The sequence below is a fragment of the Spermophilus citellus genome (genome assembly GCF_964194105.1).
Source record: "Spermophilus citellus genome assembly, chromosome: X".
Lineage (NCBI taxonomy): Eukaryota > Metazoa > Chordata > Mammalia > Rodentia > Sciuridae > Spermophilus > Spermophilus citellus.
In genome coordinates this window covers 141,713,234-141,732,440 of record NC_138190.1, presented here as the reverse complement: position 1 = coordinate 141,732,440, position 19,207 = coordinate 141,713,234, and the positions used below count along the sequence as shown (strand labels likewise).

The 19,207-nt window shown below is 33.8% G+C and overlaps 1 protein-coding gene across 1 annotated transcript; it reads left to right on the top strand.

Moving 5' to 3' along the window:
* The first annotated feature begins 1,223 nt into the window (after positions 1 to 1,223).
* LOC308639394 (small integral membrane protein 19-like) lies at positions 1,224 to 3,153 on the top strand. Its single transcript, XM_081277668.1, has one exon. It carries the CDS (start codon positions 1,351 to 1,353, stop codon positions 1,669 to 1,671), a length of 321 nt encoding a protein of 106 aa, XP_081133794.1. The 5' UTR covers positions 1,224 to 1,350; the 3' UTR covers positions 1,672 to 3,153.
* Positions 3,154 to 19,207: the final 16,054 nt, after the last annotated feature.

The window sequence follows — 19,207 nt, the reverse complement described above, 5'->3', positions numbered from 1 at the left end:
GACTTTTAGAGATAAGCCCCATGAAAGTATGTGAATCACCCTAAAACTGGAGTTGTCCATTTTTTTTAGCTTTCAGCTATTCACATTCAACCTGTACAGATTCTACAAATGAATATGCTTTCCATTTTTTTTTAAATATGACTGACATATGGAATCAAAACCTACAGGGCAGAGTAGAGGATTTTTGAGAATTATTCCCAAGCCTTAAAGAGACTGTTAACTTTTGCCTACCTAGATTTCAGAACTACTGTGAACTACTGTTTTCTTTTAACCTTCTACTTCTCCCTTTTTTGAACCAGGGTATCTATAGCTATCCTGTTCCCATTCAACTATTACATGTTGGGAGCATGGAAATAAAAATAAACAGTATAAAATAAATAGACTGTGCTCCTGAAACTGTGCTTAATTAATTATGTGCAGCCACATAAGCACCTGGACTTAAGTCTAATAAATGATAAATTTTGGACTTTGAGCTAATGCTGTAGTGGGGTGAGGTACTTGCAAACTTTGGGAAGGGTTAAATTTATTTTGTAAGTAGAACGATCATGAGTCATTGGTGGCCAGAGGGTAAACTCTAGTTGACACACCATGGCTTCCATAGCTTCCATAGTATTAATGATATTTAGTTCTTCATCCTCTTTTGCATATCTGTCAGAGTTTTCAAATTAAATTCCTGTCAGGGACAGGAAAAAGAAGACTCTGGCATATTTTACTACTTTAATGGAAGGTAAAATCTATATACCAGCACATTTTATATTAAGTAATTCCATTAATATAGATTCTCAAATGACCTTGCAAAATGTCAATCACTAGTATCCAATTCAGTAGTATTTTTGTAACTTCCACTGAACAGGACTATTAATGGAATTGTAAGTGTATTTCTTTGTATATCCATACTACTTTGGAAATAGTCTAAAGACTTGACTTCTCATTTATTCTGCTTTTTATACTGATGATATGTGAAGCTGAGGAGGAAATTGTTAGATGGGTTATTTCAAAGAATGACTGGATGAAATCTAAGCAATCCGAGATTAAATCGTCAGTCCAATAAGTATATCAGTAAGAGCTACATTTTATCCATAAATGAAAAAGGGAAATGAATGTTCTATACATATTATTCCGAACTCACTATTTGGTCTTTTATTACTCAACCACTCCATCACTATTTCTTATTTTAAAAATTGAGTGTAACCGGTCCCGCACGCCCGTCAACTCCGGGGAGGAGAGCCCCGAGAGGAGCAGCCTCGTGCCGCCTCCAGAGCGAGCCGCGGACTTGCTCAGTTGCTCTGGCTGGCCTTGAACTTGCTATCCTCCCGCATCAGCCTCCCAAGTCACTAGGATTATAGCCCCATGGCTGGAAGTTACAGAGTGATGGGTGATGATGGTTCTATTGATTACACTGTTCATGAAGCCTGGAATGAAGCCACCAATGTTTACTTGATAGTGATCCTTGTTAGCTTTGGTCTTTTATTGTATGCCAAGAGGAATAAAAGGAAAATTATGAGGATATTCAGCGTGCCACCTACTGAAGAAACGTCAGAGCCCAACTTTTATGACACAATGAGCAAAATTCGCTTAAGACAACAGCTGGAAATGTATTCCATTTCAAGGAAGTATGATCACCAGCAGCCACAAAACCAAACTGACAGTGTGCAGCTCTCATTGGAATGAGACCTCAGAAAACAAGCAACAGAAGTAATTGTTATTAAACAGTACAGTAGCAACTCCTGATTCTTTCTGCTAAATCATAAATAACATTTTAAAAAATTTCTGTCTGTATATACAAAATCATTTTATTTGTGATTTTTTTCCCATCTTTTTTGCATTGTTTAGCTTTTTAAAATTGCTTCTCCTAGTCATTTGGTACACATCCATAGGACTCAAAAGGCCTGAACACACAGAGCCTATAAATACCCAGAAAGATACAGTTAACCAGAGATGGGGACTTTACCTTGCAGGGAATCTTTGATTTTTTTCAGGATATAGTCAGTGAGAAATAAAGGCCTATCTTTGGAAGTTAAATTTCTGGAGATTATGCCACCTTCATTAGGATATTTTTCCAAAATAAAAAATCTAGTTAGTAAAATAAGTTCCTTTAAGATTTTCTAATTTAAGTGTAATATCAGTAATAGACTAATTTGTGTTCTCATTACTGTTAATGACTCTAATTAGAGATCTTTGCTTCTTCAGAACTTGTACACCTAGACCATCTTTTCTATCATGATGCATACCCATCCACTAATTTTAGAAGTTTTTCATAACTGAATTTTACCCCTTAATTGTGTTCCAGGAGTTTTTGTTTGTTTTGTTGTTGTTTTGGTTTGGAACATCATGGGCTTTCTTTAGGCCCTACTGGGGTCGTCTGTTGGAAAAATGGATACCTCTACATGGGTATTGGAAACTTCCTTTTCAGTCATATCATTATCACTTGTAGTGTTACTCTCTGGTTTCTTTTGCTTTTTTAGCATAATAAGCTTTTCTGAAGATCCTCCTCTCTTGTTCTATTTTATACTATAGAATGAAATGTTTTTACCTAATTTTTCATATTTATTTAAATACAACTTGTTGGAAATAGTGGTAGGGAAGTTCAACTGTTCAATTCTTACTCAAAGAATCAGTTTTGAATTAAAGCTATTCTTAATTTTAAGAGGTAATAGTAACTTCAATTTTTATTTCCTTTTTATTGTGAAATTAAAGAATATAAGTTTAATATGAAAATTAAAGTTTAGACAAAATAAAACCAGGGTTATTGCATTTACTTTTAAAATTTGATTATATCATTAAAAAATGTGTATATTGTACATAGTGCATTTTTTACCAAATGGAATAATTCTTTCTTAATTCACAAAAGAATCTGGATGTACCCCTTATATAGAGAATTAAAAGGTAACTTAAGGATTATAAATGGTTTTAAATATGGGCTGGCGTAGCAGACAGGCAAAGGGACAATCTTAATTTTTGCTTTGCCTTAGGATAACCCCTGTTTGTTTTCATGAGCAGAGAATTTAGTCTGGGGAACAATCTAGGCAGATTACAGAATTAAGAATTTAATTGGGGCACAATCTGAGCAAATCATAAAAACTGGCTATCTCAGATGGTTTATAAATTAATGTATATAAATAAATATAAATGTAAATCACACACACAAAAAAATTGAGTGTAAATCAAGAGAACATGTATGACAATAAAGGAAAGACATTAAAATAAATCTTAGTGCAATATATAAAGTATTTTTTTAATTTGGCAATATATATTACAGAATGGTGTAATTTTGCAACTAGCAAATAAACCAAATTCAAAATCATAATTTTACAATTTATTTTTATTAATTATATTTTTAATATAACTTTGTAAAATCTATTTGTTATGGTTTAGCCAAAATTCTTGTGTTAATGTAGGGGTGAAATGACTAGATTGTGAGAATTTTAAACTGATCAATGGATTAATCCATTTTATGGATTAATGATTTGAATGGACTACAGGGTAGTAACTATAGGCAGGTAGGGCATGGCAAGAGGAAGTAGGTCACTGAAGGTGTGCTTTGGGGGATAATATCTCGTCAAACCTGACTCTTCTCTTTCTCTCCTTTCTGGCTGTCATGTCCTGAGCAACTTTCCCTTACCATGCCCTTCCTCCATGGTGTTCTGCCTCATCTTGGACCCAGAGTAATGAAGTTGGCTGTCCTGGGCTAAGCCTCTGAAACTGTGAGCCAACATAAACTTTTCCTCCTCTAAATTGTTCTTGTTTGGGTATTTTGGTCACAATAATGAAAAGCTTATTAACACACTGTTTATGGATTCTCTTATGAGTTTGTAAAATACTACCTGACTTCATTTTTAAATATAATTGGATAAAGTGCAACCCAAATTTACCTTAACTACTCAAGTATGAAAGCAAATATATCTTTTGAATGTCTTTTCTACCTTTCCAGATGTTTTCTTTTCCCTAGAAAATCAGATATTAATAAAACATAAATATTAAATTACAATGGTTACTTTATGTTTGGTAAGCTTAAAGAACACCTTACAAAATGCACCAATAAAAAGTTAAAATATAAAATAGTGACAAAATCATTGTAACAACTTGAAAAAAAAGGATACCTATTGAGAGAACAAGAACATTATTTACAGAAGGACTGAGAAACTTATGAATCAGAGACAAAACAGGAGTTAATATAGTTCCCAGTTATAAATCAAAACTTGACCATAATTTTCAATTATAGCCTTAAGCTCATTGACTTTCTGTAACCTTATGTACTTGAACCAAATAAGAACAGGTACAAATGAATTTTAATCATGTGCTAAGTCACCTAAGGATATCAAATATAGGATATGTTTATTGAGAATGAAAGAACTTGATCCTCTGCCACTCTCATCCTCATGGTAAGATTCCTGTGATAGATGATATTTGAATCTACCTCTCCCTTCTCCTTTGTACTGCTACTACCTTTGCACAGATCCTTATTCCCTCATATCTTGTGTTGCAGTTGTGTCTTGAATGCCTTCCTTGCCTCCAAACTCTCCACCCTTAATATAGCCTTTACATTGCTGAAAGAATGATCTCCCTGGAAAAGAACTTTTCACTTATTATTCTTTTGCATCTGAGACTGAGAATTGTTTCCGATTTTATTACTCACTTGTTTTCTGCTGAAAATCAATGGCCATCATCTTCAATATACTATCTATTATTTCAATCTCTGGTGTCTATTATGCTTTTTACATTCAGCCTCAGAATTTTCTTCTAAGGTATTTCTTCTGAGCCTTCTCTATCAAGTATTTGTTTTAAAATCCTCCTCTGTCTACAAATAGATACCTTTGCCAAAAGCTATGCAGTATTTTTCTTCCTGAAAATAGTAATGGCATCACCTACATGAAGAGTTTTATTTTTATTTTTGATGTTTTATATGAATTCATAGGATTACAATCCACTTGACATTGGCTTCCATAACTATTTTTCCTCTCTATTTTTTCCTAACAGTTTCCTAGAGCCTTTTTCTGTTTTCCCTATGAGCACTTCTTCTTTTCTACTGTATTTGGGGATTAGTGTTCTCCTAATATGATTTCTTTCTCTAGCAGAATAAATAATTTGTTTTGTTGCATGCATAGTCAGTGCCCATTTTGGTAGAAGCCTGTGCAGAGCATATAACATGTCCCCAGAATACTGCCTCCATAAAATATCTATAAAATTAATAATATTTAACATAGTAAATATTATAATATTTAATATTAATAATGTTTATATACTAATTATTTATATTTATATATTTATATATCTCTTCCATACTTATTATTTCCTGAAGACTCCATATTAAAGTATATTTTTCCTTTAATTTCAGCTAATTTGCCAGCCTGCTTCTCAACACTAGCAGTTGACATGGTGTCAGTAATTTTTCTAATATACACAAAATTTATTTACAAAGAGTATAAATAGGAGAATACATTACATTAAAGGTCAGGCTACTCAGTTAATAAAATGAATTTATATCTGCCAATACTATATTGACCTTGCAAATAACACACACTTAGATGTTTTTGGAATGAAAGAAATTTGTTTTGATATTTTGAAAAAAGTCCAATATATTTCACAAATAGACATTGTTAATACCTCTGTGTCAAAGCTGTTTCCATAGGTAATATTCAGTGTTTCCCTAATGTATAATGATCTTTATTTGGAGATTATGAAGTATCTATCTATCCTTTTACATACCAAATATACATGTGGTTGTCCATTTGGTAAAGACTTTGTGGAACATCCAAGGGCAATTGCCCTAGACCAGATTCAGTAAGTTATGATACATGGGCCAAATCTGACCTTCCACTTGCTTTGGGAAGCAAAATTTTATTAGAATCCATCCATGTTCCTTTCTTTAGGTATTATCTATGCAGTTTTAATGCTATAAGGTTTAAAGTTGAGTAGTAACAGCAAAAAAAAAAAGACTGAAATATCTACTATTTTGTTCTTTCTAGAGTTTGCTGACTGCTTTTCTATAGTAGAGTGAAGATCCTATTTATAGCCCCTCATAATGTGCAAATTTTAAAATTGTCTGGTAATTTTTTTCCTCATGTCACCTATATATAATAAGTAATTGATGTAAGATAATGTCCTGAGGAAGTAAGCCCTTGATATATAACCTGCATTGGCCATAACAGTGCTTTTTTTTAATAAAGTGCTTTGATGTATAGTCTAAAAGAGTCATTCTTAATTCAGAGTATGCTAATCTCTTGAAGTCATATTTAAAATTATAAATGTGTATATATACAAATATATACATATTTTATATATATTATAATATATACTGTATACATATATACATATGTATACACACACATATGAATTACTGGGAGAGGTTGTACAGTTATCATCAAATTTTCTATGCAATCTTTGTGTGACCAAAAATAATCACTGTTCCATACGTTTCTTTTTTATGGTAACAAAACCAAGAAATCCTATTAAAAAGGTTATAAATTTAGTGATGAAATTTTTCTCACATTTGGTACTTTTAATTTTTGCCTTGTTTAAGCGTAATGTTACATTCTATTAGATTATCAAACTCACAGGTGAACAACTAGACATCTAGATACATTCTCTAAAAGGAAAAATTAATATTGTTTAAATGTCCATGCTATCTAAAGAGACCCACAGAGTCAACGAAAGTACTTTGGCACACAATTGTCCTTTTGAAATTAATAAATGTTAGTATGTTACCATAATAAAAAAATTATGTTGTTTTTTTTTCTTCCTGAGCAAGAGTAAGCGTGATTACCCAAAAGAACTCAGTTAAAAAAAAAAAAAAAAGTTAGTGTCTAATAATCTGTTCCCAAAGCAAGAAATTCCTGAAAGGGACAATATAAGGGAAAAAACATATGTTTATCAAACTATTTCTTTTCCTTCTGGGCCCACAGCTAGACTTCACTTCCTATCCTCCTCACAATCAGTTGGAGGAATTTGATCAAATTGAGGAAATTGAAATGTGAACTCAAGTGATGGATTCCACATTCAAAGATTGCACCTAGAAAGTGATATGTGATCTCCCATATACTGTTCCATGTTGAAATTGTTGATAAAGTAGATATTTCATAGGCCTTAAGGGATACTGGAATCATCAGTTGAAAAAACCTCAACTCTTCATTGACTACATGGAAAATACCAGAATATTTTATTATATTTCTGTTGTTTTGGAATTGTGGATTAAAACAGTCAATCTATGCTGACTACTTCTGAGATGAGCTAATATGAATACATCGTTCAGACTATGTAAAATTGTGTAATTATGGGCTGGGGTTGTGGCTCAGTTGTAGAGTACTTGCCTAGCATGTGTGAGGCACTGGGTTCAATTCCCAGCACCACATATAAATAAATAAAATAAAGGTATCGTGTCCATTTACAACTAAAAAAATGTTTTAAAATGTGTAATTATAAAGAAGTTTATGGTACTTTTGGAAGGCCTAGAAACACACTCAACAATTAAAAGGACTGAGTCATTACTTTTCTAAAAACTGGATTACAGTATTAACATATTTACTAAGACCATCATTAGCAATTTTTTTTTTTTTTGTCGGAGATCATTTTTTCTTTAGGATAAGTTGAATTTGTCCTCTTCCCTTTGGCTAACCTTCCAGTCATGAAAAAAATATTAAATTTTATTTGTAAACAGTTAACAGTAAATCCACATCAAGATAATATTTACTTATGAAACTTTGTAGACCAATTTAAATAATAAAATGAAAACTAAATATAAATTAGAAATTTTAAATACCAAAAATTCTAAAACTGAGCTCATGTCCTATTGTCAGACCTGAGTTCATTTTCTCTAGAAAATTCTTATTGAACATACACAACTATATGAAAATTATTTTAAAATTATTCTCTGGAATATAAACCCTAGCAACTCTTTCAAAAGGCTGAAAAGTAAGTATCCAAGGTCATATCAGAGATCTCTTATGCATGTGACAATATTTTCACTTTTCTTCTTAGGAAAAGTAATAAACCAGAAAGGTTAGGGTCAGCTTCAGTGTGCCCGTCTCTTCTGAAGAAAATTGTGTGTGTATGCCCATAAACAAATGTAAGCATGTGTGTTTATTCTGTTTTCTAAATGTGCAACACACACATGTACATTTTGTGTCTAACTGCTATCAGACAGGAAAAAAATTATGAATAATTTGGAGCTAACAATTGCAAGACTTCAACTTGTTATCCTGAATGGCTGGATTATTATATAAACTAAAATATAGCAAGAATCCTTTTAGCCTGCAAAATAATAACTTACTTCAACTGCCATCAAGTTTTCCCTTATCTCTCCTTTTAAGTGTCCTTTTCAATGCAGTACAGACTGCTGCTGATTTTCTGCTCATATAAGTAGTAAATGCTGAGGTGTCGCCTTGGAGTTGGCAGTGTGATCAATCACAGACTCAACTTGTAGAGGGTCTTCCCCTACCTGGTGACAGCACACATATCTTTGAATGCATTGTGTTTTGAACACCTAAGAGGCTGACCTCCAGAATACCATAAACGTGCTAATGAAGGTTCTTAACATTTCCTGCACTGTCTTCCACTTCCCTTCCCACAAAGAAAATGCATGGTGTTCACAAAGCAACATCAACTTAAATACTCAGTTTTGAAGGCAAGAAAAATCATGCCTGACTTTGGAGTCGAGTGATAAACAGCACCATTTCCTTATCTATATTTAATGGGAACTTTTTATTGCACAGTGTCCCCTCCCTAACTTTCTAGCCTTATCTCCACCAGTAGGCTTTCTATCATGCTTCAAGATTTTTAATTCCCTGAACAAAATGAATATTTCCATATACAATGTATGCTCTGCCTAAGTGTATCTACCTTGGCACCCCTCCTCCAACATTCCAGATCCTCTCATTCAACAACCATTCTTCATTTCAGGGTTTTTTCCCACTGCAAAGTATTTTTCAGCCTCCAAGCACCATTGCTTTCATGTTGGTATTTCCACAGAACCCAGTGCATACCCTTAACCTATTATGGCTACCTCACTTTATATTCATTATTCCATGTGTCCTTCAGGATCTTAAGCTCCTCAAGAGCAGAAGACATCTTCTATTCATATCTGTACCATGTATTCCAGTGCCTGAGATGTCAGGGAATAGGTATTGAATAAATTTGGTTGTATGTCATTTCTGCAATCAAACAGCCTAGCAAAGAAATGAAGAGAATGGGACTGGATTTGGATTGTCCTAGATTTGAGTCAACCCCCTCCATGTTATCAGCCTTATGACCTTAGGGAAGTTTTCTTGATATCTCTATATACTCATCTTTATAACATGGATGGCAACACCATTTGCCTATTGAAATTATTGAGAAAATTCAGTGAGAAAATGAGTGTTGTTTTAAAATAGTGGCTGTGCATACTATCTAAGGCCAGAAGTAAGCTTTAAGTGTTGGCAGGATGGAACCATCATGTGGATTCAGGAAATAAACTTGGCTGTGGGAAAGTTTATACACTAAGGGCTGAGAACCAAGCAGTTCCTGACAGTAGAGAATGATGGGAAGGAAGTGCCTAAGATACACAAATATTCATCAAACAACTCTTCCATTTTGTTTTCTAGTTACCTCCCTCCAGTTCTCTCTTAATAAATCAAAACTTCTAGATAAATGGTATTGGTAGGGAGTTTTCTCATCAAGCCCAAGACCCAGACTAAACTACTAAAATAGGAAATAAACTTACATTAAGAGAACATGCACCTGCACATATGCACTTGGCCTTCTTGATCCATGAAAGGATGCAGTATTGCATTTATATTCAAGTGAAAATTAAAGTGAAGTTCATAATACTTGCCCTTTCTCTGTAATTACAGAGTAAAGGGAGGGGTGAGTTACATGTAAAAACCTTACATAAAATCTTTAACCCCGTTTTGTGGACAATTTCAAAACAAATTGCTTCACATTATGCATGGGAGGATTTCATTCTTAGGAGTTCTTTTGCAGTACCATTTTTCTTCAGATATGCATATATCCATAGATAATTGCAGGTTAACAGCTTGTATAGGAGGACACCATGAATCACAAAACCAAGCAGAATCCTCTAGTTACCTCAAAAATTATTGAAGACTATCTTGTCTTGCTGATAAAACTATAACTATACTTTACACTCTTCACAATATTACTCAGCAAATTGTATATTTTTGTACAAACTCTTTGTCCTTGAAGATAGGTTATTACAGAAAAGCAAATTCTAGTTTTCCAAAGCAGATAACTTTCCTGAGATATGCTTTTAGATCTTCACAAGTTGTCTTTGTTCTGTTCTTGTCTACAGTTTTCAAAGAGTTAGAAATATCTGCAATATATTTGACACAGCTACTGCTGCCTTTAAAAAATGTTGCCTATCTGGTTGATTTTAAAACAATATTACAAAAAACTTGGGTGGTGGTGTGAGTAGAGAATGGATTGTATCCATAAGAATTCCCAAATATATCTAATATAATCTAATAAACACTGCATTCTTCCCATCAAAATGTTAAACACATTTTCAATCAATACAAGTTCACCTTAAAGTTGCTATTATACTTTAAAAAAAAGTTCAGTTTTTTTAAAGAGAGAGAGAGAAAGAGAGAGAGAGAGAGAGAGAGAGAGAGAGAGAAAATTTTAATATTTATTTTTTAGTTTTTTGGCGGACACAACATCTTTGTTTGTATGTGGTGCTGAGGATCGAACCCGGGCCGCACGCATGCCAGGCGAGCGCGCTACCGCTTGAGCCACATCCCCAGCCCCAAAAGTTCAGTTTTAATAACAAAGGATACAATACAATTTGAGTGAACTAGAATAGGGCTTCTGAAAAGAAAGGTTAGGATTTTATGTTTATGTATGAATATGTGTTTTTCTTGTCATTTTTTCCAGAGTATTTAATATTTTAGGATAAATTTTAGAGTCACTCTTATTAATACCTCCATGTGAAGAAACATGCACACACATAAACCTCTTCCAAGGAAGACAAACCAAAGAAGTCATTTGGAGTCCTTTGGTTTCTCCAAAGCAGCAGAAGTAAGAGAATGTGATAAATCCTAAACTGTAATATGAATTTTAGGATACCAGAGCCCTTGTTCACTTTTTTCCTTATTTTATATTTAGAAACTAGGACAGTGTCTGCCACATAGGTATCAATAAATGTTGAATGACTTAATTAACATTATCTAGTAATAAAAACCACACATAGGATCATTGCATAAAATTTGGAAAATGGAGAAATCATGTTGAAAAATACAAAAATAACCCATAATTCAACCATTCAAGAGTGCTAATCGTTTCTTGTATTTTCTTTTTTTAAAATATCTTTTAGTTGTTGATAGATCTTTCTTTCTTTCTTTATTTCTACATCGTGCTGAGAATCGAATCCAGTGCCTCACACATACCAAGCAAGTACGCTACCACTGAGCCACACCTCCAGCCCCTTTCTTATATTTTCTTTGTTCTCATTTTATTCTTTTGGATTCAAGCAAAGCAAAGTCATTGAATCTAGTGAAAAATGAAATAGGGGTTTTGAAAACATTCTCCCATGATATCTCTGAAGCCTTATGGTCTTTCATTTCTTCATTTATCATTTCCATTTATATCTTTCCACAAACTTTTTTACTATTTGCTCGTTACCATACATATTTCCCCAATGTTCTCCCTTATCTATTTCAAATACTTCAGTTTGAGCTGCCACCATCATTTCATTCCATTCACAGTATCTCAAAAAGGACACCTTCTGAGACCTCTCAGAGAAAAACTTGCTAATTGGCTTGTCAAAAGAAAGATTACCTCCAAGTGAAGTAAATCAATACTTTGGTCCTATTTCAATCAAATGGAGAATTATGGATGTCTCATGGAATTGTGGAGTATATAGGCTCACATTTTCAGCATGAATTCTGGGGCTGTAATTAGAGGAGAGTTCTGAAAGAGGGAGACATGTAATAGGCTCCCAATGAAGTTCTGAGAGATCAATAATAATGTCTTTCATCATTTCTGATGTAGAGTAGTTACTAAATAAATGATTAATACACAAGACAGATAAAGAGTATTTAAATGGGAATTCCTGAAAGCCATTTTATACAATAAAAAAACTTTGATGCTTCTAGCATGTGTGTGTATGGGTGTGGTATAGAAAGATGTGTATAGGTTTTTGTGTGTATATATGAAAATATTACTTTTTTAGTGGGCTGCACTTTCTACATAAAGGGTGATAGACCAGTATGTTTTGCAACCCATGGTGATTGTAGTCCTAGCACTAATAAGGGACTGGTACAAATTTGGTTATCTGTCTTAAGGCTGCAACAACCATCATTCATTCAAAGACATGCAGTTTGGCATCTACATATAGTGCTAGATATTTAAAGTAGAAAATAGTGGATCAGGAATTTGCTTTGTTTAGTGTGGTAGTTTTATTTTCATTTAAAATTAAGGACTCAAAGACAACCACATAGGCACAAAACATGCTTTCAATAAAATAGTTCTGTTTTTCACTATCAAATATTGGGCTTTGTGACAGATTTTGTTTGGAAATTTGAAAGAAAGTAGATTTGATGATCTCTAGGTACTGCCTAATGATGACTTACTCAAAGAAATCCATGATAATGAGAATTATCATTAATATTTCCAGTGTTATAATCATAAGCCCCATCCTAACACATACACATATAAAAATAGACTGCATTTTTGCATTTTTCAGATAGATCTCTTACCCTAGAAATGTAGAGATAGTTTTCCTATTGCAAACAAATAAATAATATATTAGATATTGTATTTTGAGTGAGCATATAGTGGACAGTAGCAGTAAAAGCTAATGGAGATTCTCACAATTATATTTACCATCTATTTAAAAATTATTTGCACATATTTTTAAAATTGTTTCCTGCCAGCATTTTGTAAATCAATTTTCTTTTAATAGTCTAGACAAGATTTAAAAATAAATCCATCTCCCGTATTTTGAAACAGATAATTCCATTTTATTTTCTGCATAAACAGAATAAGTTCAAGTAAAGGCCACCATTCAAATCAGCCTTATAATAGTAATCAGTGTTGACATATTTGTTAACTGCTCCTGTATCTTGCAGAACCTTGCTAACTGTATAGGGCTTTCAACTTGTGTATGAAAGATTAATAGTCTCTATTCAGTATCTACTGTTCATCTTTCTAAATCCTATTTTAAGTGATACATTATATAGACAAAACCACTTTATTCCATGGGCAAAGTTGATCATTCATAGATTTTCATTGACATGTCATTTCTCCCATTTTAGATTCTACACATCTATTACATGATGGAGAATCTAATTTTGAAATCATCTACTTTTGTAATGCTTTATCTTTAATATAAAGCTTTAAGAACGGCTTTTTAAAACAATTTCAGTCTAGTGAAACTTTTGAATTACATAAAATATTTGAGCTACATCTGTATGTAAACTGATTTTGCTAGGGGGACAGATTGATAATTTAATTAGATGCCTCAGAGACTATACAACTACTCTGGGAATGGAAAAGGTCCATGTAGTTTTCAAATAAGTTAAAGAACTTTAAAGAGTTATCTATGTACAAACACATTTATAACTCAAACCCCTGCTTACAGGGTGCAAATATTGAGTAATTTTTTTTTTCTATTTGAAAACATCCTTTCTATAAAGTACCATGCAAGAATAAAAAGTGAATGTTAATATCTGGGGAATAATCATATAAGACATGTTACTTTTTTGTTGTGCTAGATAATGTATTGCATAGAAAAATATATAGATGATCAATAAAAATATGTATTCACATGTTTTGATCATTAGTCCTTTTTCCTGTAAATGCCATATTTTTTTCTTTTCTTTGTCTAGCATGTGCAGGGCCCTGGATTGAACCCAAGGCCTCCACCTCTGAGTTGCATCCCTAGCCCTTGTATTTATTTTATTTTGAAACAGGATCTCACTGTGTTCCCAAGCTGACCTTGAAGTTGGTGATCCTCCTACCTCCTGAGTAGCTGGGATTATAGGCGTGGGCCACAGTGCCCTAGTTTTAAAGTAACATTTCTGCTTTAAAAAGAATAACCACTTTAATGCCCATTCAAATTGAAGCCTGGAGTATCAGTATCCACTGAAGCCAATTTGCCATATTTCACATAAGAGAAAGTTATAAAAATAAATGCAAAAATAACTGAAAAAAAAATGCCTGTACCTTTTATGGTTCACTGTTAATTTAATAACAAATTTTAAACTTCCATTTAGAAACTTTCTTGAAATACATGGAATCACTAGAAATTGTAATGTGAGAAATACCAGCCCCATATGTTTTCTTTGATTCGTATTAGGCCTCTTCCCCTAAAGTGGAGATATAGTAAAATGGTAACATTCACTTTAACAGCATGTTTACTTCTTCAATAACAAAAATGATCACAGAAGGGCCATTTTATGTTAAGTTAATAATATCACTGTTGTGATTTGTTAAGTATTGAAGTTAGGTCTGATATAGTGAGGTACAGTGCAGTAAGGGACACTCCACCTGAAATGACAAAAAGAAAGTTGCACGAGGCTGGATGGGAACATGGTAGTTACATTATCAGCTTCACCATGTTTAAAGCAGAAGATGGTCAGGTAGTTTAGTGTGGTCCTTACATACTTAAAATGTGAAAACCAGAAATGACTCTATGCAGAAAACTGCGTTTTAAAAACCTTGTTTTTTGTTCTGTTTTCCCTCAGATAAACTACACTATCATCCAATAGCTAAAACAATAGTGATAATATCTTTCTTTTTTGCTTCCTTTTTCTAAACTTTCTAAGGAGACTGATGTACAATTGATTAAATTGTACATCAATTTAATACAATTGTAATACAATTGATTAAATCATCCATGGTTTCTAACATACCCTTATTTATCTAGGGATGGTTCTATTTTCTTCTGTTGTATACTTTGATATACATTTGCATATTTATTTATAAATTTACTTTGAGAGTGCCTCCTATGTGCCAGGCTAATAAGGCTGTCCTTAACAAGCACAAATAATACAACATCAAGATTTAGAGTGCCAGAGCCTGAGATGTTAGGTGAGTACTTTCTGTTGAAAGAAACCATGTTGGAGGCAGGAAAGAAATGTGTCAGGTAAAGGGAATATAATTAGGAAAGGAGGTATTCTGTGAACATATAGAATGACCAGTTTGTTTTAACTAAAGCATAATGTGGGTTAAGGGAAGCAGTAAGATTGTTACTGGCTTTGGATTCAATTTCAAGAATCTATATTTTATTACTAGGAAGAATTTTTGTGGAAATAAGTGGCACAATCATTTCTAAAGTTTAAAGCTACATAGTAATTGGTAAATATGGTAGAGAGGAGAAATATGGATGGAGGGTCTAGGGTAGGAACACATTAGCTGCTCAGAATTTTTAACACACTTTTTTATATTAGCTTCTGGTAAGATTTATTCTATTGCCCATTGAGTTCATTTTTGTTAAACCACAGCTACCCCAATACTGTCTGGTTTTGGTGTCTTTAAGTTCAAAGGTATTTAATGAGGTAAGAATAGACTGATTCTCTAGCATTTGCTAATTATTACCATGTGTCAGCAAGGACCAGAACATACTGTCTAAATAAGTCTTTTGCAGTGTCAGCAAGCTATTGCTGTTCAGAATACTAGGTTTGTTAGAACATTTAAAATTAACTTAAATTTATTTGTCTGTTGCTGCATTTAAAAGTTTGTATTAAGATTGCTAATGGGGCTGGGGATGTGGCTCAAGCTGTAGCATGCTCGCCTGGCATGCATGCCGCCCGGGTTCGATCCTCAGCACCACATACAAACAAAGATGTTGTATCCGCCGAAAGCTAAAAAAATAAATAAATATTAAAATCCTCTCTCTCATCCTCTCTCTCTCTCCCTCCCCCACCTCTCTCTCTCTCTCTCTCTCTCTTAAAAAAAAAAAAAAAAGATTGCTAATGACCTGAATATGAAAGTGCCTAAAGAGCTTTGGTAAGGAATGTTAAATAAAACATATGCCCCTATGGTGATTTATGAAAGCCAGGTCAAGTTGTTTTGTTTGTTTATATATCATCAGGAAAAAAAATGTATGTTTCTCAATGATGCAATAGCAATTATAATTGCTGAAGATTAAAATTGCAAAATATTAAAACCAGTTACCAATAGCATCTGAAGATGGTTGTTTTTCTTAGTTTAGCATAGAAAGATAGTTCTCCATCTTTTCACTAAAACAAATTTTTCTGTGGAACTAGAGTTCCACTTCAATTCAATATTTGATTAGCTTTGCCATTGTAAGGATTTGTTCAAGAGAAGATAAGGTATAACAGAATTTCTCAGTCTTTTTACTACTGACATTTTGAGCCAGGATATTTTTTCTGGGGTACTTCCCTCTATGCTTTAGGGTGTTTAGCAATATTCTTTGTCTCTCTTTACTGCAGTACAACACTCCCATACCCATATTGTGACAAACAACCAGGTCTATAGATACTGCTTAGTGTCTCCTGTAGCATAAAAATCTCTTCTTCCCCACTGGTTGGGAACCACAGTTTTATAGAGTATGGTCCCCAAGATGGTTACAATCCACCAATTTTATGACCCAGATTTAAAATCAAGAAACCTCAGGTTTAAATCTTCACTGTGCCGCTTAATAGTAAACATCACCTTTGGCAAGTTACTTAATCTCTGTGCAATCTCTGTTGTTCCTACCCACTTGTCCAGATTATAGAAAAGTAGAGAAAGTTATGAATAATGTATGCTAATATGGTTGTTAGTCTAATGTTCTCAATGTCAACTTTGTTTATTGCTGAGTTTTATTTTTTTTCTGTTCTCCGTGGAAGAGAAACCTCTTCTCCACTTCAAGGCTGATGCTTCCACCTATGTTCTGTCACCTCCAAGTAATAAGATTTCATAATTTGTCTTTTCAACATTTTTTCCCTTATAGAAGGATGATTTGGTATGAGAGATTTGAATACCTATCCATAAAGTTAAAACATTAAATGAGATTATACATGTGAATCGGGTAGCAAAGAAGGAAGCTGTCACTGGGCATAGTGGCACATGCTTGTAATACCAGTGACTCTGGAACTTGAGACAGGAAGATCCAAAGCTTGAGGCCAGCCTCAGCAACTCAGTGAGAACATGTCTCAAAATAAAAAGAAGGAGGGGTGGCTGGGGAGGTTGCTCAATGATTAGGCATCCCTGGGTTCAATCCCCAGTACCAAAAAAAAAAAATGACAAAGAAAAAAAGGAAGCTGTTAATAAAATAGAGAAAGTGGGATTAGACCAAAATAAAAAGTTAATAATCACATCTATTTGCAGGACCAGTAGTGAGATAATGTATATGTTAATTAGTTTGATTTAATCATTCCACAATAATTACCAAAGCATCACTTTGTATCCCCAAAATATATATAATTGGTATTGTCCATTGAAAATGAATGAACAAAATCTTTTTGGGGTGTACTAGACCACTGAGCCACATCCCAAGCCCTATTTTGCATTTTATTTAGAGATAGGGTCTCACTGATTTGCTTAGGTGCTAATGATCTGTATCATTTTGTTCCTACCCACTTGTCCAGTTTTGTTTAGCACCACGCCTTTCCCCCTACCCTGTATTTAGTTGCCCGCCACATGATCTTTAAACATGTTATCTCTTTTTCTTAGAATGCTACCCCTTCAGATAGTTAAATTCTACCTGTCCTTCATTTCTCAGTTCCTGCATCACTTCTTCCTGGAAAGTCACCCAGTTATCCAAATGTCCCTACTAAAGGCTTGCACAGCATAGCAAACTCCTTCTTTACAAGGCCTTATCACAGTCGCCTATTTTCCTTCATATATGGACATTGATATATAGACTTCATTACATTTCTGATGCTAATGTCCCTCCACTAAACTGTACTACATCTTATTTTGCTAACTATTGCATCTCTAGTGGCTAGCATTAAATTTTACACATGGTATTTTTTCCAAAAAATTGTTCTTGAATGAATATATGCATGAACATTTATGAAAGAGCCTTACCTGATTTGAAAAAATCAAACTTTTAATATTTCATTCAGTGGGGATACTGTGAGAATTACAGACATGGATGTTGCATACCTAGCACACAGTATGCTCTCAATAAATGATAGCTGCCTTACTAGTATTTTTTATTGTTCCTTTGTACATATGTGCACAGTAATATTTAACACAGTAATATTAGTTATATATGAATCTCTATAGACAACTATAGAAGTAGTAGGAAAAAGAGAAAAAGAATGAAACTTAGTGATTTTTTTCTGCAAAAGGAAAGTTTGGTGTTGATCATTTACTGAAAACACTAGAATCTTCCAGATTAAGCTCAGCGTATAGCTACCTAATTTTCTCTCTTTAGACTTAGGGAAAAACCTAAACCTATAGGATCAGGTGTGTGTGTGTGTGTGTGTGATTCTATTCTATCTACTCAGTGGTTGCCACTGACAGAAGAATTCAGACTATTCTTTTGCAAATAGGCATGTTCATTGACAAGGAACTGCATGTGGTAGACACTGTTGATTGCCAGCCAGCGAGATGATAATTCCCCCTGGGGTTCCTGGCTAGTACAAGTCTGACTTTGTTATGTCATCACTTTCCCTCTTTCCCTATTTCCCCTACCATCCTGCTGGTTTGGTCATTGTACTGTAATGATGTGATATTTGGAACTGCAATAGTTGTGACCATCAGCTCATAAGCTTACATACTAAGATGGGCAGGACAGACCCCGTGGAAATAATATGGGTCCTTAATGATATAATTCAGCTGTCATTCTGACCCTGGAATCATCAATACTCAGACCTCTTTTTGAAAATTAAATGTTTCCCTTGTTTGTGCCATTTAAATTCGGTATTCTGTTATGTGTAACCTCAAAACCAAAATTGATAAACGGTGACCTTGGCACAAAAAGTATATAAACACTTTTTGTCTTGGATCTTCTATTGGTAAAATACAGAGAATAATAATTTCTTTTTCTGATGATTAATTTTTGCAATGCATATTTGGGGAATTGCTCCACCATGGCATCATAGTTCAAATAGTCCATGTGGACAAGGCTCAACTACAATTTGAACTGCATCTAGCCAGAACACTTTGTAACCTTCCCAGGGCAAGCTTGTGATGGTTGTCACAAGTCTCATCACCCTCAATTCTTGTGGAAGGCTGCATTGAGGCAGCTTGTCAGTTATCACTCAGATTTCAATGAGGCACAGGACTTTCCAACTTGTCCTACCTTGCTAGGTACAATTGC

What these genes read in the sequence shown, in the direction of transcription:
- LOC308639394 (XM_081277668.1), top strand. Translation starts at nt 1,351, where the DNA reads ATGGCTGGAAGTTACAGAGTGATGGGTGATGATGGTTCTATTGATTAC.